A 23,335-nucleotide genomic window follows, 5' to 3' on the forward strand; every position below is an offset into this window, starting at 1 on the left:
GGCAAAAATGTTCTCTGAGGGCATTTCTTCAGGTGTCTTGTTTGGGGAATGTGATATAAGGCGAGGGAGCAATTCCAAAAACAAATTAAATTGGTAAGGTAATGATAAGTCACTTTGCATTAAATAGGAGTAATACTACCAAATGTATCAAATATATACTTTAAAAATAGTAATACATATTTCTTTCTTCCATGTCTAATCTATCAATGTTTCTGGCATACAATAGGTGAGCCACCCACAGTTGCAGAGGTATTTTTAGCCGGAAAATTGCATTTCTGTTACCTTTGAAATGCAGACATGTGCTTTTCCTGAAATGATCTGTAACACGTGTTATCAGAAATAGTAAAGTAAAATTCAGTGTATTAACCTAGGAGGAAAGCAGTCCTGAGTTGAAGCCAAATGGGAGTGCTAGTGGGGAGGGACACATCTGTGAGGAATAGTAGAGACCAAAAAAAAAAGAAGCCACTTGGGTAGGCATGTCTAGGAGCTGCCATTTGCTGCCAAGAATTCCATCTGAATAGCAGTCATCAGAAGAGCTCCTTTTTTTTTCTCCTAAGATGGTCAGCTGGAGTCTTCAAGTCTCCATCTGCTCCTCCTCTGAGTCTCCAGCAATTTACAGACCTTCATTCATCAAATCACATTGCCCAAACCCACTTTTTTCCTATTTAATATTGTAGAGGAAAACATCAATTTAAAAAGTGAACATTGGGCTTCGAAGCCATTAAGTTGAAAATGATTTTAGAGTGCAAGATAGAAAGGAAGTTGGTTTAAGCAGGAAAGAACTGGTAGAGAGGGTAAACCGATGACATGCCTTGGGCAACAAACTGTATTGCTGGGCCTTGGCTGCCAAATATTTTGACCTCTCACAGAGGCCGGGCAAACAGCTAAGCCCAATGTAAGCAGGAGTGGAAAGCAATGTTCAGACTGAGGGCTGATTCAGCAGGGAGGGAAGCTGGGGTGAGGGAGGACAGGTGGTCTATAAACAGCAGTCGGTCTTGGAAAGTCTATTTATAAGATGCGGAGATTAGGGAAACAATTTGCCTGCTTTGAAAGCGAGTGGCAGATGCTCACGATGGGGCCTCCTTTCCTGCATGACACGGCCTCATGACAAATGGTACTTCTGACTCCAGTGACATTGACAATCCTTCACCAGATGCTAAGACAGTAGAAAAACAAGGGGCAAGGCCCAAGGCTGAGAAAAGCTGCTTTTCTACTGCTGGTAAAAAGCTTGGATATAGATAATGCATACATTACTAAAAGCAAAGTGATGAGTAACTCTCTGGAAAGGATTTCAGAATTTTCCAATTCCCCCAAACAAACATTAATTCCTCTAATGTCACCATGAAATATTACAGTATATTTTCATTTAGATGTTAGGCTTTCTCTGTGAATTCTACCTGAGTTTGAAGAGGAAATCTTACCAGAAAATGCAAACTATTCACCTTGACTGAAGTGTGGTCATCGGCAGGATGCCGTAAGACCTCGGCAGCTTCTTACCTGGTAGTGGCTATCTTTTCTCCCTTTTTCCAGTCCCAAAATACAATACTGTGAAAATCGTCTAAACCAACCGACACCAGACATTTTCCATCGGCTGTATGAAAACAACACAAATGTCAAATGACTCATTTTTTCAATGAAAAATCAAAACATTTTACACACTGTTGAGAGGAACGAGCAATTCACCTTAAGAATATTATTTAGTCTCAAATACATTAGAAGAATCACATACTGAAAGGATCTCACTGAATGAAATGCATAACTAGTAATAGTGGAGTTTCTTAATATATTAATAACTGGTTGCTGAATTAAATTGCTGATCCAGAATATTAATCTGAGGCCCAGGGCCGAGAGGCACTTCTCAGGTAAGTTACCAAAACTGTGTCTGTTTTGTGTCAGACAAATTTCATGACATTTACTGGAAGAGCCATTTTACTTTGTGGCTCCTCATCTATTTTCGGCTCTAAAAAACTGGGTTCTGTTTAACCCTCCAAGAAAAGAGTGTTATAGAAACTAAATTTAACTTGGAAAATTCTTTCAAAAGATGATTTTATAATTTAAAAACATCTCATTTCTTAGTTTCCCTATTTCCAATGTAATATGCTTGTTGTAGGACATTTAGAAAATATGGATAAAGGACATTTTTAAATCATCCAAATTTCTAGGCCTACATTTGATCTTGTCAGTTTCTCTACATAAATGTGCTTTGAAAAAAATAAAGCCAGGATGATAATGAACAAACTATTAGTTAATATTTTTTCTTGTTATATGATTAATATTTTTCCTTAGTATTAACTAGTATTTGTAGTATTCATCTGTGGTTACTATAACTTGTACAAGTTGTTTTCCAAAATTATATATATATGATATATATAATTGATTTTTAAATCAAAATAATTCATTTGCTTTTTCCCTTTAAGACTAACGAAGGAGTATAGTCAATAAGTCTTTCCTTTGCTGGCTCCTCACAAAGCTAGATTCACAGGAGAAGCATCTGGGGCCTGCAGTTCTTCCCTAGCTTGGAGTGGGCTAGGTGACAGGTGGCCAAACTTACGGAGTCTCACTTTAGCAGGGTGTCTTCTCTGACTACAGGGACCACTGACACGAGGGTAAAGAAACATGAGTGTGTAATAAACTTCTTCCCCACAGACTACTCATTATTTCAATTAGTATTTTCAAGGGCAGGCCTCAGGTAGATGCCCAACGTGTGTAAAATAAGGAAGTCTAGTCAAATTGGAATTTCATATAAGCAACAAATAATTTCTTAGTATATCCCATGCAATATTATACAGCATGCAATTATACTGCATGGGACATACTTGTACTAAGAATTATTCATTGCTTATCTGAAATTCAAATTTGGTTTGGCCTCCGGCATTTATATTTGCTGTATCTGGCAACCCTCTCCAAATGCGGGTTAACTCATACTCAACCCCTGAGTGTCCTAACTTGTGCCAGAGGCGCTCCCCCAACCAAACGGGAACAGCAGTCTGCTCCGTTTTTGGAGGCAAAGGAGAGTAAGAGAAAGGAAGACCTTGGGCTTGACAGAGCAAATCTTTCCCAAGACACTACTTCTGCTAAGTGTGAGGAAGGATGTGAAAGTGACATTAACCCTTTCAAGCTCCTAGACTACAGTATGAGGTGAAGATATTAACACTGCTAAAGTGATAAATCACCACTAGGTGATTACTATAAACAAGTATGTCTTCTGACTCATGATGAACCATATGTCCTAATGCTTAAATATCATCAGGTTTTAAACCATGCATGGTCTCTTATCACACATTTGGGAGAAGGAACTGTGATTACTTCCTGCTCAGTACCAACAACATCACTTCCCCGTATCTCTTGGTGTGGCCTGGCTGTGTTGCTGTATTAGCAGGCCTCTGCATTTGGTGATTTTTATTGGAGACTTCTCTTTCCCTTTTTAGAGCATAAGCTCATATGTAAGATTTATACTTATATCACATTTTGAATGTGATCCTCCTACTGAGCTGATTTTCAATGAATTCTGGTGATACTGGTGACATAAGGAGTATAAGGGAGATAAAAATGGAATGTGCCTATGGATGGTATGAAGTCAAGGGGAATGCTCTACATTACATAACGATGAATTTTTAATCAAAAACACTCCACAAATATTGTCTTTTTTTTGCATTTTGTTTTTTGTTTTAAGGGCTGCGCCTGTGGCATATGGAAGCTCCCAGGCTAGGGGTCGAATTGGAGCTGCAGCTGCTGGCCTAGGCCATAGCCACAGCAATGCCAGATCCGAGCTGCATCAGTAGCCTTTGCCACAGCTTATAGCAATGCCAGATCCTTAACCCTCCAAGCAAGGCCAGGGACTGAACCCACATCCTCATGGATACCAGTCGGGTTCTTAACCCAATGAGCCACAACAGGAACTCTTGCAATTTTTAATTTCATATTTTGTTTTCTTTTGTAACCTGTGTAGCTATATTAGTATGTCCTTCTTAGAATGCAAATATCCACATATTTTAAATGATAGAGTGTTTTTTTTTCTCCTTACATTTTATGAAGAAGACCTCAAGGTGAGCTGATTATTTTTATTTTGCAAGGCCCTGTTGGCTTATCTTCATAGTTATATCACCTTCCTATCCCAGTTTGTGATGCTCAGTAGCAATGCGGTAGCAGTACAAATCCAGAGGTGCCTCGACAATAATCCCTCTCCTTTAGGATGGTGACTTTTTCTTGATTCTGCAGGTGTGGGCTATTTCTACATACCACACAGTTTGGAAATATAATTGGCTACCTTTAAACTTTTTTTTCCTAGTTTTTATTTCCCCTCACAGAGGTTTGACCTTAGCTTTGAAAATCCATTGTTCCTTGACCATTTTGTTGGAATTTTTTGTTTTCAACCATATTTTTAGAGTTGTCCTTTCAAATCTTTCCAGTCACAGTATGTATTAATTATGGATATTTTGTGACATAGTCCAGAAATAATTCTAAGGCATTTAATGTCAATAGCAAAGGGCAAATTAGAAAGAGAAATATTTTACTCAGGCAATTACAGATTGGTCCTGTATTCAGGGCTCATAAAAAATGCATAGGTTTTTGGGATAGAAACACAATGAAATCAAGTTAGTCTTAGAGATGCCCTTGTGGAAGTCAGTATTATTCAACAAAGGTTTTTAAAAGTATGAGAATGGTATTTAGGCTAGAAAATATTTATGTGCCTGAAGCTTTCTCTTTCGAATTGCTTTTTGATTCATGTGGAAGCACTCTGCTGACTGCAAGCACAATAACGAAGATGGCTCTGTTTTCCCTAGATAGTGATAATAAATTCACAAAGTTAAAGAGTTGCTCAATTAAGTGACATCATATAAATTAACTCCTTCTTGTTAACATGATTTAGAGATATGGATTATGTTGTTAAAAACATCTGTGATTAAAAATGTCTTCTTTTTTTTTGCTTCGGAAGAGTGGCAAAAATAATGTAAATTCCCAGGTATAATGACTTATTTGTTGTTTAGTTTTCACATCGTTTTCCTGCTTTGTGTATCCATGACAACTCCTTTCTCTAATTTCTTTCTCTATCAGAAGCTTTCCACAATACCTCCCCAAATGAGCTGACTTGTAAGAAGAGGTGCATGTGGGGATACTGAGGCACATAGATGGGGCCACCAGCTAGATGATAACTTGCTGGTGCCCTATTTACATGGCCAAACAGGGAAATCAAAATAATCACCTTTCTCGGCATTTTAAGAAGGAGTTAATGTATATGATGTCACTTAATTTCTGTAAGTATCTAAAAGAAAGGTAGTGAGGAGTTTAAGTCAAAACCTGGAAGAGACATGAGTTCTCAGAAATGCAGAGACCAAGTTACTATATGCCAACTTATTGCTATTAACTTGTCTCATAATGAATGTTTTTGATCAACATTCCTCTAATCTCTTCTCCAAAGATCTTTAACACAAGGTAGTTCTTCTGATTTTTCTAAATTTAAAAACCCAAAATTTAATCAACCGTATAGCAAAAATTATCTGATGATTATTAAATTCTGTTTATATTATTCTAAATTTCCTGCCACTGTTTATACATATTTTACTTGAAATAGTCAATAGATGCTGTCTTGAGTTCCACATATTTTCTTAACTTGATACATAGAAATGTGTATGAAATATACATAGTCCACATACTTGTCATTTTGAATTATAGCTTTTATTAAACAGTGTCAAATTGTCTGCTAGAATTGAGTCAGTCCTGCAAAGTTGCCAAAAGTATGAATATATTAGATTCTCTATAATATAGTACACATTTAGATTTTTTTTTTTTTGTCTTTTTGCTATTTCTTTGGGCCGCTTCCACAGCATATGGAGGTTCCCAGGCTAGGGGTCGAATTGGAGCTGTAGCCACTGGCCTACGCCAGAGCCACAGCAACGCGGGATCAGAGCCGCGTCTGCAACCTACACCACAGCTCACGGCAACGCCGGATCGTTAACCCACTGAGCAAGGGCAGGGACCGAACCCGCAACCTCATGGTTCCTAGTCGGATTCGTTAACCACGGGAACTCCCACATTTAGATTTTATTATTTTAAATAATGGCTGTCTCACTACTCTTCTACAGTAAACTTATTTATATAATTTTTAATTAGGTATACACATATATACCCACCAGAAAGTTAATTTTAGGAAGAGGACAGACAGTTCAGCATCAAAGAGTGGAACTTAAACAAAAAAAGCAGAAATCCATTCACACCTTCGGAACAGGACCTTATTCAACTCAAATTATAGTTTCATTTTAGATTTTACTGCTTTATCAAGGACACATGGCATACTTATTTTAAAATTGTATGTCCATTTTATAGAGGATGGATAAACAACAAGGTCCTACTGTACAGCACAGGGAACCATATTCAATATCCTGTGATAAACCATAATGGAAAAGAATATGGAAAAGAATGTCTTGTATAAATGAATCACTTTGCTGTATAGTAGAAATTATCACAACATTATAAATCAATTATATTTCAATAAAAATTTTTTAAAGTTGTATGTCCATCAAACTTCTGGAAGTTGAGGACTTTGTATTCACTGTGTGTTGGATGTGTTACCTGGATCTTCAACTGGCAGGTGATAGCCAAGTAGTTCTCCCTTCCTTGCTACTCACCTCTTCTTTCCCTGACATGCCCACAGCATAGAGCAGGGGCTCTTTAGCCTTGATTTTTACTAATTCAATAACCATACTGAATAACTTCTAATAATGATATAACAGCTCGGATTTGCATAATAGTTTACAGCATATGAAAATGTGCAGGTGATACACCCACACTGATCTGCACCATGTTACTGGTCAGAGAATAAAGATTATTTTTGTTCAAAGATGGTCTAGTAACAGTAGTGAAAGGCAAGACAAAGGGCATTAAGTAAAACCTCATTCATTCATTTATCTGTTCATTCGTATTTTGGGAGTAGCTTCCATGCGCAGAGCACGTCAGCATGTGTGCTGGGGAATAGTGAGATGGGCTCTGCTGCTCGAGAAGTTTACTGTCTGAAAACGGCATCGCAACTTTTGCACCACGTGGACTCTATCAGGTATCCAGCAATGACAACAATGAGCTAAAGGATGAAGATGGGATAGGTCATTTCTCCCTGGAAGGATGGAGGGAAAACTTTTAGCTTGGCCTTAACGGATGGCAGGACTTGAATAGACACATGCGAACCACACAAGCAAAGGAACACAGGCAAAAAGAAGGACAGGCATGCATTTAGGTACTACACTCAGGCAGATGTGAAGGGGCACAAATGGGTTAGTGGATGAATACACTGCAGAGGAAGGTTGACACCAGATCATGGAAGGCCATGAATGTCCAACCAAGGGCTCAGCCCGAATTAGTCAGCCAAGGGGAATCCACGTGGTAGCAATGTAACTGCACTTCCAGAAGACTTCAGAAGTGGGGTGGATGGACTGGAGGCAGTAGGGGTGGAATCAGAGACCAGCATAACCACCTGGGCGCAAATGAGAGGAGGTTCGGGAGAGTGGAGAGAGAGGCTCGTAAAAGGTAAGTGGGGGTTATGAAGTCACGGAATTGAATGACCAAGAGTGAACAGACTGTGCATATTAAACATTTGAACGGAATTTAGAAAAAGGAAATTATAGAATCAGTTTTCTGTAGAAAGTTCACAAGTTTTTTCTACAGATCTAATACCCACAATTGGGATTACTAAAAATTTCTAGGTAAAAAACACTCTTTGTGATAGGCCCTCATTCTTCATTTAAGCATAAAGAAACGGTCTTACTCTAAAGATAATTATTTTCATAGCATTGTAACAGCGCTGTGTTCAAATTTTAAATTAAGGAGATGGCAACTTCAGTTCTATTTTTTCAATACAAAATTTATTTCCAAAACACCAGTGTTGTAAAGTGGCAGAGGATTTGCAGCCCTCCCTCTGGTTCTTTATATTTTAAATCGCAGGTGCTGTGTTCCCACTTATTTGGAGAGATGAAATTGATGTTCTGAGTCACTGCCAGACATTTGCAACTAAGTCTTTCAACAGCAACAGCTGCTCTGGATTTCAAATCTCTCAAGCAAATGCAGAAAACAGTGTGAGCTCTGGGTAATGACTTGAGACAGAGGAAATGAGAAAGAGGAAAAGAGGTGTTGTCTACAGGCCACATTTTTGGCAAAATAGTCACATATCTAGTTTCCAGTCTAAGACTGGGGAGCAGACGTATTTTTATTTGGTTTAGTCCTTACAAGCAGGACTAAACTAAGTAAAAGAATGTGTTTTTAAAAAACCCAAAGTAAATGTGGAATCATCTGTCAATGACTGGTGATAAATTGGCACTTACCTGAAAAATCGAGCGCACACACTCCTCTCTGATGTTGTCCTTTCAACAGTGACAAACACTTTAGGGTCTGCGTGTCCCACACATGAATAGCAGCATCTCTTCCAACCTTAAATAATAGGATGGGTGTTACTAATTACTTATGAATTATACTAAGAATAATTTTGTTCCTTAGAATCAAGTGCTACTCAGAAATCAAAACCCACACACTTGGAGAGTAGGAAGACCCTAAGAAAGCACCTGGTCCAACTCCACTGTTTTCCAGATTAGAAAACTGAGGCACAAAGTGTCGAAGGTTCTTGTTCTGGCATCAAGGTGGGTGCTGCCAGCAGAACCTAACCTGGTCCATGGATCCCACTTCAACATCTGCTGTACTTTGTTTTTGTTAGTTAGTTCTACCTTTCCCTTCCTGACTTCTCAACTCCACCCACGATTCCAATTCTTGGTCATTTTTTTTTGTCTTTTGTCTTTTTAGGGCCGCACCCATGGCATATGGAGGTTCCCAGGCTAGGGGTCTAATTGGAGCTGTAGCCGCTGGCCTACACCAGAGCCACAGCAACGCAGGACCGAGCTGCGTCTGTGACCCACACAACAGCTCATAGCAATGCCAGATCTTTAACCCACTGAGCGAGGCCAAGGATTGAATATGCATCCTCATGGATACTAGTTGGGTTCGTTAACCCCTGAGCCACGACGGGAACTCCTCAAAACTCTTTTACCCATCTCTTTTACCTGGGCCTGCTTCTTCCCTGGGAAATGACAGTTTCTTGGCTTAACTCTGTCATTAAGGTGACTTCTTGAGGTGACAGAAGCTTCTGTCATACCAACTCCCAACCGTAGAGAAAGCTATAACAGTAAAGTGGTTTTCCTCACTTGTTATATGTAGGGGAAAAAAAAACTCTACTGAGTATGATGACTCTAAAAGGGGAAATGGAACATAAAGCCATGTACATAACTGAGCAGAGTCCAGCCAACTCCTACACTGGCCTGTGGAAGTCCAGTTACCCCTGGAGTGGCTATTGGCATACTGTCTTGCCTCCCACTAATTACAGTATTAAGGGTGGTATCTTCTCAGGGGTTTATGAAAAGGACCAATCTCTGGTTTTTCTTTTAAAGGAAGGATATTAAATATCCATGAAGCAAGCATTATCTGTTTATAAGAAAGACAAATAAAGGGGGAGAGGTGGGAAAGTATGAAAAGGCAAAGCCATGATCAATTACTTGTAAAATTTAATGTCAGCTTAATGCAGAATAGATAGTCTAGTTTGCAGTTGGAGGAGCAGCAAACCAGTTTTTCAATTAATTGGTCTTCCCTTTTTGAGGACTGTAATCCTTTCACAAATAATATAAGAGCTATGAACTCTTCTTCCTCAACTGCATATTTCTGGGGGCTGACTCCATTCATGCTCTCAATTTCATCCAGGGGTCGCATGAACATCAGGCTGTAAACCTTGTTCAAAGACTTCTACCTCCTGTCTATCAAGTCTCAGAATAGTTAGTTGTCTCATGTTAATCTTTGACACTCATACCAGTAGTTTTTCTTGGAATTTGACACTTAGATACTGAGGATAATGTGAAGTATTACCTAGAGTTGAAAGTCCATGATAAAACTGAATGAAAATATAATCTATACGTTAGAAGAAAATGGTACAATATTGAAAGTACTGTTAACAATAGTATTGCTTTACCGGTGAGATAACAAATCTGAGTTGAACCAATTCTTTATTTACTGAGTTGACTTCTATCCCTCTCCCTTTCCCACACAAAATGATTGAATACAGGGCTCTGTTTTGAGCAGCTTTTCAATTATAGACTCAGTCCAAAGTATAGGCATTCCAAAATTCAGATTAACATTTAGTTTTTTGAAGGCTAAAATATAAAATAATAAATTAGCTAAAATTCACATGACTTTAAGTTTACAAAAATAACTATACACCATTCCATAAACATTTATTGAGAAACTACGATATATTAAGTTCCGGGTAACCAGTGATGAGGAAAAAATATTAAGACTTCATGGTACTTATATTACTTTAGTTTTACCTACTCCTATTCATAGGTCTCATCCTGTTAGAATGAGAATCCCTCACAGACTTCCCAAAAGTGCTAGAATGTGTTAGCTGATTCTCTCACCACTGCGAAATGATCCAGCATTCACTGCATCTTCAGCTTCCTGCCTCATGTTTATTTCTACCAAGAATTTTTAAAATTTCTTCTATGTAAATGAAATCAAATTAAATCCTCTCCCTCCTTGACTAAGCCCCCATCTTACAGGAGAGATATATACCTGCCCGGTGGCCACATAGTCCTTCACTGGATGGATGGTCAGGCTGAGAATGTCATCATCATGTCCCAGGTATAGCCTTTGGGAGTGTTGCTGCCTATTGTACACGACGGCAACAGCAGCAATGTGATAGACCACTTCTCCAGCTTGTGTGTAGAACAGATTGTTCCTACAATCATAGCCTCTATAACTGAAACACAAGCCCAAGAAACACAGAGTTGAGTAGGCAGTGAATGAACAGAGCAGAGGTGTCAGAAGGTAGAGGTAACGTGTTAATATGGATATGCACAAGCAGAACCCCAGGCAACTCTGTAGTTGCCTAGGTCAATGATCTTCAGTGGGGGGATGAGGACCACTGAGGGCACGTGATGAGTTTCTGAGGGGCAAACGAGCACAGCTAATTTTAGCAGAACCTGTTTCCAGATCCTCAGCTACTGTATGTGCTTTCTCTTAAAACTGACCAGTCTGCGAACATACCTGTGCTGAGGTGCAGGTTTTCCTTTCCCACTTCCCCTTTCACAATCACCTTCCTCCCAAGTTAAGAAGCATGCCCCTTAGCCCTTGGAATCTTACTATGGTGTACTACCCTGGGATGTAAACCTCCCAGGGATGCCAAAACAAATACAAGTGCGATGGATGATGAAAGTGAACAAATCCAAAAACTGAGGAAGAAGTCCTTTTGCAAGTCAAATGACCTCCAATTCTTTGCTTTTAACAAAATTGAAGGGTGATTTAATTGAACTGTCAGCTGATAGATCATTAAACTACATTTTCATGCAATACATCGAAATCATGATACCTATTTTTGACCTATAACTCAAAAGTTTGAAGAATTGAGTGTTGAGAATTGCTATGATAAAACTGCTTCTGTTCTCATCTAAGTAGCTGTGAATAAGCTTTCTTAGTGTTGATGTTAAAAAATTAAAAATTGGAATAGATTAAATGCTAAACTGTGTTACATTCAAGAAATAAGAAATATATATGCACATATATCTGAACTCATTGAAAAACTTTTCACATTATTATTATTATTATTTGTCTTTTCTAGGGCCGCACCTGTGGCATATGGAGTTTCCCAGGCTAGGGGTCTAATCAGAGCTATAGCCACTGGCCTACACCACAGCCATAGCAACACGGGATCTGAGCCGCATCTGTGACCTACACCACAGCTCACAGCAAAGCCAGATCCTTAACCCACTGAACGAGGTCAAGGATCGAACCCACAACCTCATGGTTCCTAGTTGGATTCGTTAACTACTGCGCCACGACGGGAACTCCAGAAAAACTTCCCACCTATTAAAGAATTTTTCCAATAAAATTTTTAAGTTTAAAGCTGTTATCAGAATTTGCACTATATTTATGTTGATTTGACCACTTATTTACTACTAATAGTTAAATAATTAAATCCAGAAAAAATGGTTAATGCTTAGAGCAGCACTGTCCAACAGAATCATTATGTCACATAAGTTTTATGAAATGTTCTAATTGTCACATTAAAAAAATAAAAAGGAAGAGATGAAATTGTCTTAAGAATATCTAACCCAATATATCTAAAATATTACGTCCACATATGATCAATATAAAACATTTTAGCAAGTATATTCTTTTTTTTATGCCAAGTCTTCAAAATCTAGTATACGTTTTCCACACACAGCACATCTGAATTCAGACTAGCCACATTTCAAGTGCTCATTGACTGCAAGTAGACACCACATAGACAGCAGTGAGTGAGACTTACAGCCCCTGGGAATTAAATTTAAAAACTAAACTTACATTTTTTCTCCTTGTTGAAGTTATGACAGTGTAATCAATAAAAGACTTAGAAGCATAAAATATTACATTAGAGAAAAATTCATTAGGAAAATTAGAGCAGAAATACAAGTTCATATATATTTTTAAATGGATGGATGAAGGAAATCAAATCTATGCCATTTAGGTTCCACTGGAACCATCCTAAGAAATGATGTGAGTATTTATAAAATGCTATGTATTATGTTTCTCATAATCATTCAAACTTAGGTTGAAAAATCTTAGGTGTCAACTTAAAGTATGGAAGGTGGTACATAACTTTCAAAATTCAAAATTATTTGGGGTGTATGTGAACAAAAACATTTGAAGGAAACATTCACCTGGGGGAGCCAGCTGAACATAGCAGGGGTTGTGGGGATAAGGGGAGCAGAGATAGAGAGAAAGTAGTGAAATAACAGTGGGCAGCAGTAACATAGGCATCACATCTCATCGCATCCTTGAAATATGAAAAATCTAGATGCACATGCTGAGATGGCCACGGAACACTGAGAAAACCAGACGGAGAATCATAGTTAAAATATTAGCCACAGGTAAGGGCAAACCAGAGAGAATAGCCAGCTTGCATGAGGACAGCACTGAGAAGGGTGACAAGGCTCATGACAGGCTACCCACCCATGTATGAACTGGAGTTTCAAGCTGTCCTCAGGAGCCTTTTCTCGTTTGAGGAAGGGCACTGCATGGTTTTTCTCTTTACTTTGTTGCTTTAGCTGAGGTAGATCTTCTTTGTAAACCTTAAAGCATAACAGAAACACTTAGAGATTCTTTTTTTTTCAGATTTAAAAAACATGAATACCTTGACATTCTCAGGAAATCCTTTGTTTTTGAAAATGTAAGAAGCTAAAAATGGTCCCAAGAGACAAAGAAGTGCAATATATAACGTAAAGGTGTCAATTCATCAAGAAGACACAACAGTGGTAAATCTTTATGCACCCAACATCAGAGCACCTAAATATACAAAGCATATATTAACAGAACTAAAAGAAGAAATAAATATCAATACAGTAAGAGTTGGGAACCCCCACTCTCAACAATGGATTGATCATTCAGACAGGGAATCAAAAAGGAAACAGCAGATGTGAACAATACTACAGACCAAATAAACTATCAAACAAATACAGAAGATTTCATCAATCAGTGGCAGAACACACATTCTTCTCAAGTGCACAAACATATTCCAGGACACATCACACAACAGACCACAACACAAGTCTCAATAAACTTAAGACTGAAATTATATCAAATATCTTTTCTAACCACTATGGTATGAAACTAGAAAAAGGTAACATGAGGAAAGCTGGATAAGTCACAAAAAAGTTGAAATTAGCACACTCCTCAATAACCCATGGATCAAAGAAGAAATCAGAAAGGAAATTTGAAAAAATCTTGACACAAATGAAAATGCAAATGCAACATACCAAAACTTTTGGGATAGAGCTAAAATATTTCTAAGGGGAAATTTTATATCTAATAAATGTGTATGTGAAGAAAAAAGATCTCAGACAAAGAACTTAATATTACACCTCCAAGATCCAGAAAAAAAAAGTTTGAATTTAGTTTGGGCACTAAGTCCAAAGATAGCAGAAGAAAGGAAATAATAGAGATTCAAGCAGCAATACATGCAAAAGAGAATAGGAAAACATTAGAAAAGATTAGCAAAACTAATAGTTGGTTCTTGGAAAAGACAAATAAAATTGAGAACTTAAGACATGAGGTTGAATTTCCCTTTCCTCTAATGAACAAAATTAACTTAAAATATCTTTTAAATCATTGGGATTTAGAAGAATTCTTTTTAAATTTGCTATTACATTTCTGAAGTAATTTATATCTGGAAAACATAATATTAATTTTCTGATGTTAGGAAATTATTAAATAATATTATCAGTAAAATATAAGTAAAATACTTTGTCACTATTTCTTCTAAGGCAAGAAATATCTTAATGATTTTGACATTTACAAACTGTGGGCCTCTTGAATGAGGTGATCATTCTTTGGAAATATCTTTCCTCCATGACCTCATAGACCTTTCAGATCAGACTCTGAGATACAAGGCAAAGCTCTTGTCTAATCTAGGACCTAAAATGTGCTGCTGAGAGAACATTCCTTATAATTTAATTTAAATGTAGATAAATCTTTTGTCTACCATGTATTTATGCCCTACTATCAAGAGATATCAATTTAACACATTTAAATGAAATACAATGAATAATTTCTCATCCTCAAAAGGAAAGTTTTCATTTGATCAAACTAGATAACAAAACAAATCATGAAATTTTATTTTAAAAAAGTCCCTATTTAGGATTTGACCAGAAATCATTTTAAAAATGGAAGTCAGAAGATGTCTCACTACTGCTTTGTCTAATACAGATGCAATGAACAAAGATTTTAAAATCTAATGACAATTATTTATCTGAATTGATGATGCTTTCACCAGCTCATAAACTACTTTAGAGCACTGAATTTCAGTCCTGGCATTTCTACTTATTTGAATAAGTCTCATAACCTCTGTGAGCCTCAAATTCTCATTTGTAGAATAGAAAAAAAAAATCCCTGCTCAGGAATAACTCAGGAATATAACACTGATGATGTGAATCAAATAATAAAGGTTTAAGCTTTACAAAGGAAGATGTTAGGGAAAATATATAAATCCTAGGCATGAATTTCAATTGAGCAATGCCTTGTCATTCTTTTACTAGCATTATTTTATTAAATAAAAACATTTCAACTAAAAATACTTCTCCCAAATTGTATGTAAGTTTTGCTTAAATTCCATTTCCTCTTGATATCAGGGTACAATATTGTTTAGTGTTTGCATGATATTTCCATATTAATTTTTTCCTTTCATATCTTTATCTTTAGTAGGTTTATTGTATAGTATATTGTATCAATACACAGCCAAACTGATTTAGTCTTGAAGTTGACCCAAACCATCAGTTGGACTGTTAGTACTAATTTAATTTTCAAATACTGAATCAATGACTGATGATAATGGGCTGGGAAAGTCATTATCTGGAAAGTTGTACATTCAGAGCTTATGTAGAAGCAAAGCCAAGTAGCACACAGAGTGTACACTTTGGAGAGAAGCCCAGATTCACTTTCTTTCCCTAACACTATGGGCAATGTGGATGTGGGCAAATTACTTAACTTCTCAGGGGTTACTGTAGGGTTGGATTTGATGCATGTAAAGCACAGGATCTGGCCTCATAGAGATACTTGATACTCGGCAGCTGTCACGGGTCTATATGGTAAGTTTCCATGGGTAACACTGACAGTTGCTGTGCCTGAAATCTTAATCACTCAATGTTCATGTGTGGAATCTGCTTCATATTCCTCTGTTAAATGACAAGGAAGAAAACAGAACCCTTACGGTTATCACTGTAAAAAGGCAATATGTGTGCAGATTCTAATGAAGGATTGAGCTCTTTAACATACACTGTCTGATGCTAAAATGAAATGGCTGTTTTCAAAAAAAATAGGGCCCAATTTAGTTTTAATTGTCCAACTTTTCTACTAAAGATGATTTCTAACTGGAGAGATAATTGTAATGTATTTGGGCTTTTACTTTAATTAAACAGGTAAGAGTCTCCATAAACTAAGAGAGAAACCAGGGCAACAGCTTATTTGCAAACTACCATGTATCCGAGGGCTACCTATTCTATAAAAAAAACACATGCCTTAATCATCTCCTAAGAAAATGAAAAATCCTGTAGCTTACTTGCACATTCTTCTGTAAACAGTATTTTTAAAGTTCTAGGTGCTAGGGAGGCAGAAAACCCAAACTGTCATGGGTTCTGTTTTGAAACGTTTCTACAATTTTCCACTTAAAGTTTTTTAATGATATGATCAGGTGAATGCCTTATTTTAAATCTATATTTAAAAACAAGAGGTAGGCACTTTTCCTAATTCTTGTCTTGATTTTCTTCTGCCTAAGTACTAACCATTTTTAGTACAATGCCCAAATTCAATGAGATCAAGATTCTAGGTTCTAAGGCATTTGTCATCAGGTTCCCTGTTTACTGACCTGGCGATCATAATTGATTTGAGTTTCTTGCTCAATATCAGAGTCCAACTCCGGCACGTCAGATAAATCCGAATCAGATTCTTCACTGTACGAATCGGTGGCACCTTCTGCAGAAACATACCCCACAAGAAACAAGCAGAAATTCTTGGATTCTATATGGCTAAAAATTTTATTTAAAATACTTGCTTCTCTGTTATCGAAGTCAATAAAAATAACTACGCCATAGTTTTCATTTGCTGTATATTCTAAAACATCCTCTTTCTTTCATCTTTGGGTTAAGGTCACTACACCTCTCACCACCTTTTCAGGAGTATTAATAGACTAGGATAATTTCCCCGCCTCCCTTTTCTGTACTTCTACTAGATAAAAGATCTTTGGATTTTAAATCTTGCTTTGAAAAGGGAAAAGAAGGAGGGCTGGTTTTACAGAGAAAGCTCAGACAAAAGGAAATCCAAGCACTTAGTTCAGTAAAGATCCTCTTCAGTCAGTTAACATGCCGACCAACTCTAGCAATTGCCATGGTCAAAACTGCTGCAGAACCCTTCCCAAGAAAAACATTTCCTCACACATTGCACAATCATTCCTGCCAACAGCAAATTAAAAGACCATACATCGATTGAGCTGGATTGTGGCCCATTCTTTGAACCCCATTCTGGAGGTAACTTCTCTTCCAAAGGTTACCTTGACACCTAACCAAGCAGACCCGTCACCTATTACTGTCATCCCAAGGATGCTGAAATGTATGTGTTCATGTTATTTTCAAAGGTTAATTCTTCGCATAAACCTTAGACTTTAACTTGCATTTTGGTGTACACAAAATCCTTCAAAGGAAATTATCCAACTGACATTCAATTAGGCCGTAGCTCAAAATTTTTTTCCTGTTTTTTTGTTTTAATTTAAAATTTATTCTAGGAACGAATTTTTCAAAATGGCTTTAACCCTTTACCCTCAGAAGAGATGTTAGACCAGTCTTTAACATTTTTATTAAGAAATAAACAGGCACTGAAAAATTATTGCTGGTTTTACCCTGGGGTGCAGTTTCCAGCAGGCCATTGCTGACACCTTCTGGAATAAATCTCCACTGGAAAACTGAGTGGTCAGCCCCTCCTGTGCTTAATACCCACTGAAAGTCATGAGACCAGCGGACGTTCGTGACATGTGCAGAATGGCCCACATACTTTCTAAATTTGGCTCCTGAAAATACATTTTTGAGAAGATTAGTTTTGTAAAAAAAAAAGAGTGTATTGGTTAAAAAATTACATTCCTATTCATCTTGAGGAGTAAAACCTTTAAATATATTAGAAGATATAATTTTCAGTCTTCTATATCATAACAAACAAGCAAATGCTCCAAAAGATATCTCAATCATTTAAGTATGGATTAAGCTAAAAATGGATCTTAAAATTTAAGCACTGTGTCTAAAGACACATCTGAACCTGTTCTACACAACACCTACTGCTTTACCAGTTCTGAAAATAAATGCTAAAGAATGAATATCTTACACATTCTTAAATACAAGATACAACAGGCAATCCTTTACAACTGGGAAACAGCAAATAATTCTGCAGGGGAAAAAAGTACAATTATTGTTTGTAGATGTAGAGTTGGGAGAATAAATTTTTTCTTTCTTAAATTGACTGCTTTACTCAGTCAACACCATCCCCAGGTAGTGAATGCAATAGAAAAACGATGTGAGTTTATATTTGAGGTTGAATAACTGCAGCAAAGTCTCCAGTGTATGGTTAGTACACAGCAGCATAAAGGCACCCATAGACATAAGCCTGGTCCATCTTATCATGGGGAGGCCTAGGACCCCAAAGACTATAGGAGATTTCAGGGACTAACAAGCACCACAGTCTACTTTAGAAATACTTCTACCTATGACATCCCTCTAAGTGATAGCTCTTTAATGGGGCAAAAGGCCATTTGTTTAATTATCATATGTTTAAAACTTAAATACCCACTGGGAGGTAATGATTTAAATTTATGCAAAGGTGGAAATGACTGCCACATGTCCTTTTCCTGAGAGCCTGTTCTGACCAGGTGAGGTTTTATCATATCAGGGGCTCCAAAAAATACTGGAGGAATGCTGCCCCAAAGGGAGGGAAGGAGGACTTGACTCTCAAAAACAACTTTGCCCATTTCAAAGAGTTTCCTAAATCAGTTTTAGTAATTTAATAAAGTCAAACAGATACCAACTATGCTCAGGTGGAAATGATGGCTGATGATAATTCAATAATTAGGAAGCAAATATATATTCTTCTCATATCTCTATAAATCTTCTCGAGCTATCCTCTGCTGCCCTGACCTTTACACCCTGCTCAGAGATGATTTAACCATTTCTTTGGTGTTGTTTAAAAATACCCACAATTCTAAAAAAGTCAAACTCATGGAAACACATGGTAGATTTGTGGTTGTTAGGGTCTTGAGGGTGGGAGAAATAGGGATATGTGGATCAAAGACACACTTTCAGATATAGGATAAATTCTGCAGATCTAGTAGTTTAAAATACTATAATTAATACTAAAGTTAACGATAATGTATAGTATACTTGAAAAGTGCTAAGAAAGTAGATTTCAATGTTTGGCTATTGACAGGTTCAAAAGTTGGAGAAATGCTTGTCAGTGGTACCCGGGATACAGGGAGACAAGTACTGCACATTCTTGTCAGCTGCACTCTTTTATAAAACTTCCCCACCAGTACTTTTAGCACAAAAAGACCATAAGAGCCTAAATATCTATGAGGCAAATTGCAAGATTTATACATTACATGTCATGAAAAGCAGAACAGGTCAATTTCCTATGAGGACATGGATACTTCTGCAGATTTCAGAGGGAGGTTTGATTACTCTCACCATATTGTTACTTTGCCTGTCAACCTCTCCCTGTTCATTTGACTGTTTCCTGGGTGCCTTCATTCTCAGGGTTGTTTTACACATAAAGGTGTCTCATTTTGACAAATAGCACTACTCACTGTTCCTCCCCACCTCCCATCCTAATAAGCAAACCCCAAATCTACATCTCCATTGCTATTTTCCAGACCCAAGTCCACTCTATAAGGCTCAGCAATAACACAGAAAATATCAACTCTCCTTGAACTCCCAAGACCTAACACTTGAGACCAATGGTATTGCTTTTGACTCTAATGATGTTTCTTCTGAATCCTGAATTCCCAGATACCTTCTGGTTGCCTAACTTCTGCAAGTAAATTACTCAATCTAACAAGAGATGTCCTATGACTCAAAAGTCCCATTAGGGGGAGAGAGAACAGTTTGAGTTAGGCATGGTGAGGTAATTTTGTGCCTCAAGCCTTTCAAACCGATGGTCATTTTGTCAAGTGTAAGTGATGGTGGTTTTGCTATGCATTTTATGTTCAGTCTTGTACCATAATTGTCACTGCTTCAAAACTGCCAGTTAGCGGAAAATGACTTTCTGATTACATTTTCAATCCCTTTCCTTGCTTAATCTAAAAATCATTCAAGTGAAAGCGTTTTCAGGCAACAGCGTATCCCTACTGATTACTTTCCCAAGATCAGATTTTCAGGGTGCGGGAGGGGAGCCTCAGAAAAGCCTGTGAATGGGCTTTGCCTAAACTTTGGAAGGAGGAAGAGAACAGGGTCATTATATGGTTAATTCAGGCACACTCTACAAAGCCTGAAGGTGCCACAAAAATTGAAGTAACATGATTTTAACAATAATAAAACAAACAGAACAAAACGTGAGAGGAGAGAGGGTTGTTTTGAATCATACTTCCTCTCAAACTTTTTACCAGTTATGTCTGTCCAGTTAGCAAAATTAGTACCATGATAAGGGGTCCACAAACTGCATTATCACCAGAACAATCACTTTCAGATTTTATTTTAAATATATATGAAAGAATTTGCTTGGCTTCCTATGCATAAGCACAATTAGCTGCAATGCATAAAATAATTTTAATTATAATATTTTAGTGTAGGGAGGTCCCGCTGTGGCTCAGCAGTAACAAACCCTAGTATCCATGAAGATGCAGCTTTGATCCCTGGCCTTCTCAGTGGGTTAAGGAATCGGTGTTGCCATGAGCTGTGGTGTAGGTTACAGACATGATTCAGATCCCACGTTGCTGTGGCTGTGGAGCTGATAGGCAGCTGTAGCTCCGATTTGACCCCTGGTTGGAAACTTCCTTATGCTGCGGATGCAGCCCTAAAAAGACAAAAATAATAATAATATTTCAACGTAATATATAATTTAAATTATTATATTTACATTGATATGAAGATACAACTTGTTTAAAACATTAAACATGAGGCTTCTGAATCACAAAATGTTGAGTAATCTCTGTTAACAAATACTGACAAATTTTATTTTATTTTATTTTTGTCTTTTTGCCTTTTCTAGGGCCGCTCCTCGGCACATGGAGGTTCCCAGGCTCGGGGTCTAATCAGAGCTGCAGCTGCCGACCTACCAGAGCCACAGCAACGGGGTATCCAAGCCGCGTCTGCAACCTACACCACAGCTCACAGCAACGCCAGATCCTTAACCCACTGAGCAAATCTAGGGATCGAACCCGCAACCTCATGGTTCCTAGTCGGATTCATTAACCACTGTGCCACGACAGGAACTCCCTGACAAATTTTCAAAACCACAAATTTCAGAATGTCAGAGACATCAAACATCTGATTTAAAAGAAAGAGTAAATACAAATACAAAGAAAAAAATGAATTGTCTATAGTAACAGACACCAAGAAAATAAGCCTTAATTATACTGTATCCATATTCTAGATTAAATTTTCACCTAATGAAACTTCTCTTTTGGCCTTACCTTTCTTGAGACAAGGAAATTTAAACAATTTAACCAGTCCAAAATCATCTCCAGATACCAGCACTGAGCTATTGTAGTTTGCATCCACCGAATTGACGTCAGTGACATCAGTGTATTTTGGCCAAATTCCACTCACTTCTGGGCCTTTCACACATGTCCAGGAGGCCCAGGGAATCCCTTTGATTTCTTCTTTACTTGTTAAAGGCTTCCCAGCTGAAAATAATCAATACATTTTAACATAATGCTGCATTTAAATAAAAGTAATATTAAATTTACTTCATTAATTTTTCCTCATAGAGGTCTAAAGCCTTTGTTTGAAAATGTTTATAAAACAGGAAATGATAAATTCTAATCTCTTTCCTGAACTGGTGATTTATTTTTTCCTAGGACGTTTAAAGAAAGCACGGACTCAGAACTCAGGTATGAATAAGAAAAAGATGGTTGGGAGTTCCCATTGTGGCTCAGTGGGTTAAGAGCCCCACTGGTATCCATGAGGATGCAGGTTCCATCCTTGGCCTTGCTCAGTGGGTTAAGGATCCCACGTTGCAGCAAGCATAGATGTGATCCGGATCCTGCATTGCTGTGGCTGTGGTGTAGGCCAGGCTACTTCCATACGCCTCAGGTGCAGCTCTAAAAGAAAAAAAATAAAGACAGAAAATGATCATCATACTAAATCTAGTATCTCACACTGCTAAAATTTCTGATTTTAATTGTTCAGATACAGATGATATTATGCTTTGTGTTATTGATAAAACAACTGTTATTAACTAATAAATTATCATATTTAGTTGCCAACATTTTGTCAGGTTTTTAAAAAATTAATTTGGAACTCCTACTTTTCATAATTGAAGGAATCATAGAAGTGATTTTTTAAAATCCAGGCTCAATTAATCATTAAAAAAAATTAATGGATTTTACTATTTAAATTTTGAAGTGCTAGACAATGAAAATCCACCAAATTTTGATGAAATAATGTAATTAGTTAGTGAATATAGTCCTAACAATTGCCTCTTTTGTGGAGGGCACAATACCCAGTTTCCACCAGGGCTGGTGAGGGATGCCCCCAAGTGCTCACAAAAGAAGAAGCACAAAGATGAAGAAAGGTTGGAAGCTCCCTTCATGGCTCAGCCGTTAATAATACTGACTAGGATTCATGAGGATGCGTATTTGATCGCTGTCCTTGCTCAGTTGGTTAAGGATCTGGCATTGCTGTAGGCTGTGGTATAGGTCACAGACATGGCTCCGATCCCACGTTGCTGTGGCTGTGGCTGTGGTGGGCTGGCAGCTGCAACTCTGATTTGACCCCTAGCCTGGGAACTTCCACATGCTGTGGGCGCAACCCTAAAAAGCAAACAAACAAATGAAAAAATGAAATGCTTAGGCAAACTATTACATTTAGAATGGATAAACAATAAAGTCTTATGGTAAAGCACAGGCAACTTTATCTATTCCCCGGGATAGACCATGATGGAAAAGAGTATTTAAAAAAAAAAAAAAAAAAAAAAATATATATATATATATATATATATATGACTGAGTCACTTTGCCATACAGCAGAAATTGGTACAACATTGTAAATCAACTATACTTTTATAAAAATTAAATTAAAAAAAGAAATGCTTGGGAAAATGCTTAGTCATACACAATTTAAAAATTCAAAATCAAGATAATTGGGTGTATTACCTCATACTTTCTCTCTCAAAATAAACAAATATTTTTCAATAAAGAATCTATGAAAATAGATGTTCTTGTATATTATTGGTGTGTTGTCAAATGGGCACTTAGAAATTCTAGACTCTAACACAGCATTACATAAAAATCCAGTATAAAGATCATAGATTCAGAGTTTACAGTTGGAAATATAGTCTTGGGTCCAGTGTTCTTGCTTTACAGAATATATCCAAAGAAGTAACTCGGAAGAGAAAATCCCACCTCTGCAAAGATATTTGGAGCTGAACTGTGTGTACTGGCAAAGAAATTAGAAATAATCCCAAATGCTTAGTAATAGGGGAATGAGAATGCAAATCATGATATTATCACTGATCAGGATGTTATTTTGTTATTGCAAATGACAAATGTGTTCCATATTTTTTCATATATAGCAAAAATATATGAAATACT

The 23,335-nt window shown here is 37.3% G+C and overlaps 1 protein-coding gene across 1 annotated transcript in view; it reads right to left on the reverse strand.

Annotated features, from left to right (window-relative positions):
• Positions 1 to 23,335, reverse strand: part of EML6 (EMAP like 6) — a 290,302-nt gene that overhangs the window by 88,881 nt on the left and 178,086 nt on the right. Inside the window, exons 10-16 of the mRNA XM_047782077.1 lie at positions 21,215 to 21,427; positions 17,444 to 17,611; positions 16,418 to 16,524; positions 13,012 to 13,130; positions 10,594 to 10,780; positions 8,310 to 8,415; positions 1,498 to 1,591 (exon numbers count right to left, since the gene is read on the reverse strand). Coding sequence (XP_047638033.1) covers positions 1,498 to 1,591; positions 8,310 to 8,415; positions 10,594 to 10,780; positions 13,012 to 13,130; positions 16,418 to 16,524; positions 17,444 to 17,611; positions 21,215 to 21,427 — 994 coding nt within the window. The remainder of the gene's footprint in view (positions 1 to 1,497; positions 1,592 to 8,309; positions 8,416 to 10,593; positions 10,781 to 13,011; positions 13,131 to 16,417; positions 16,525 to 17,443; positions 17,612 to 21,214; positions 21,428 to 23,335) is intronic.

The sequence above is a fragment of the Phacochoerus africanus genome, chromosome 5 (assembly GCF_016906955.1).
Source record: "Phacochoerus africanus isolate WHEZ1 chromosome 5, ROS_Pafr_v1, whole genome shotgun sequence".
NCBI classification, from domain to species: Eukaryota; Metazoa; Chordata; class Mammalia; order Artiodactyla; family Suidae; genus Phacochoerus; species Phacochoerus africanus.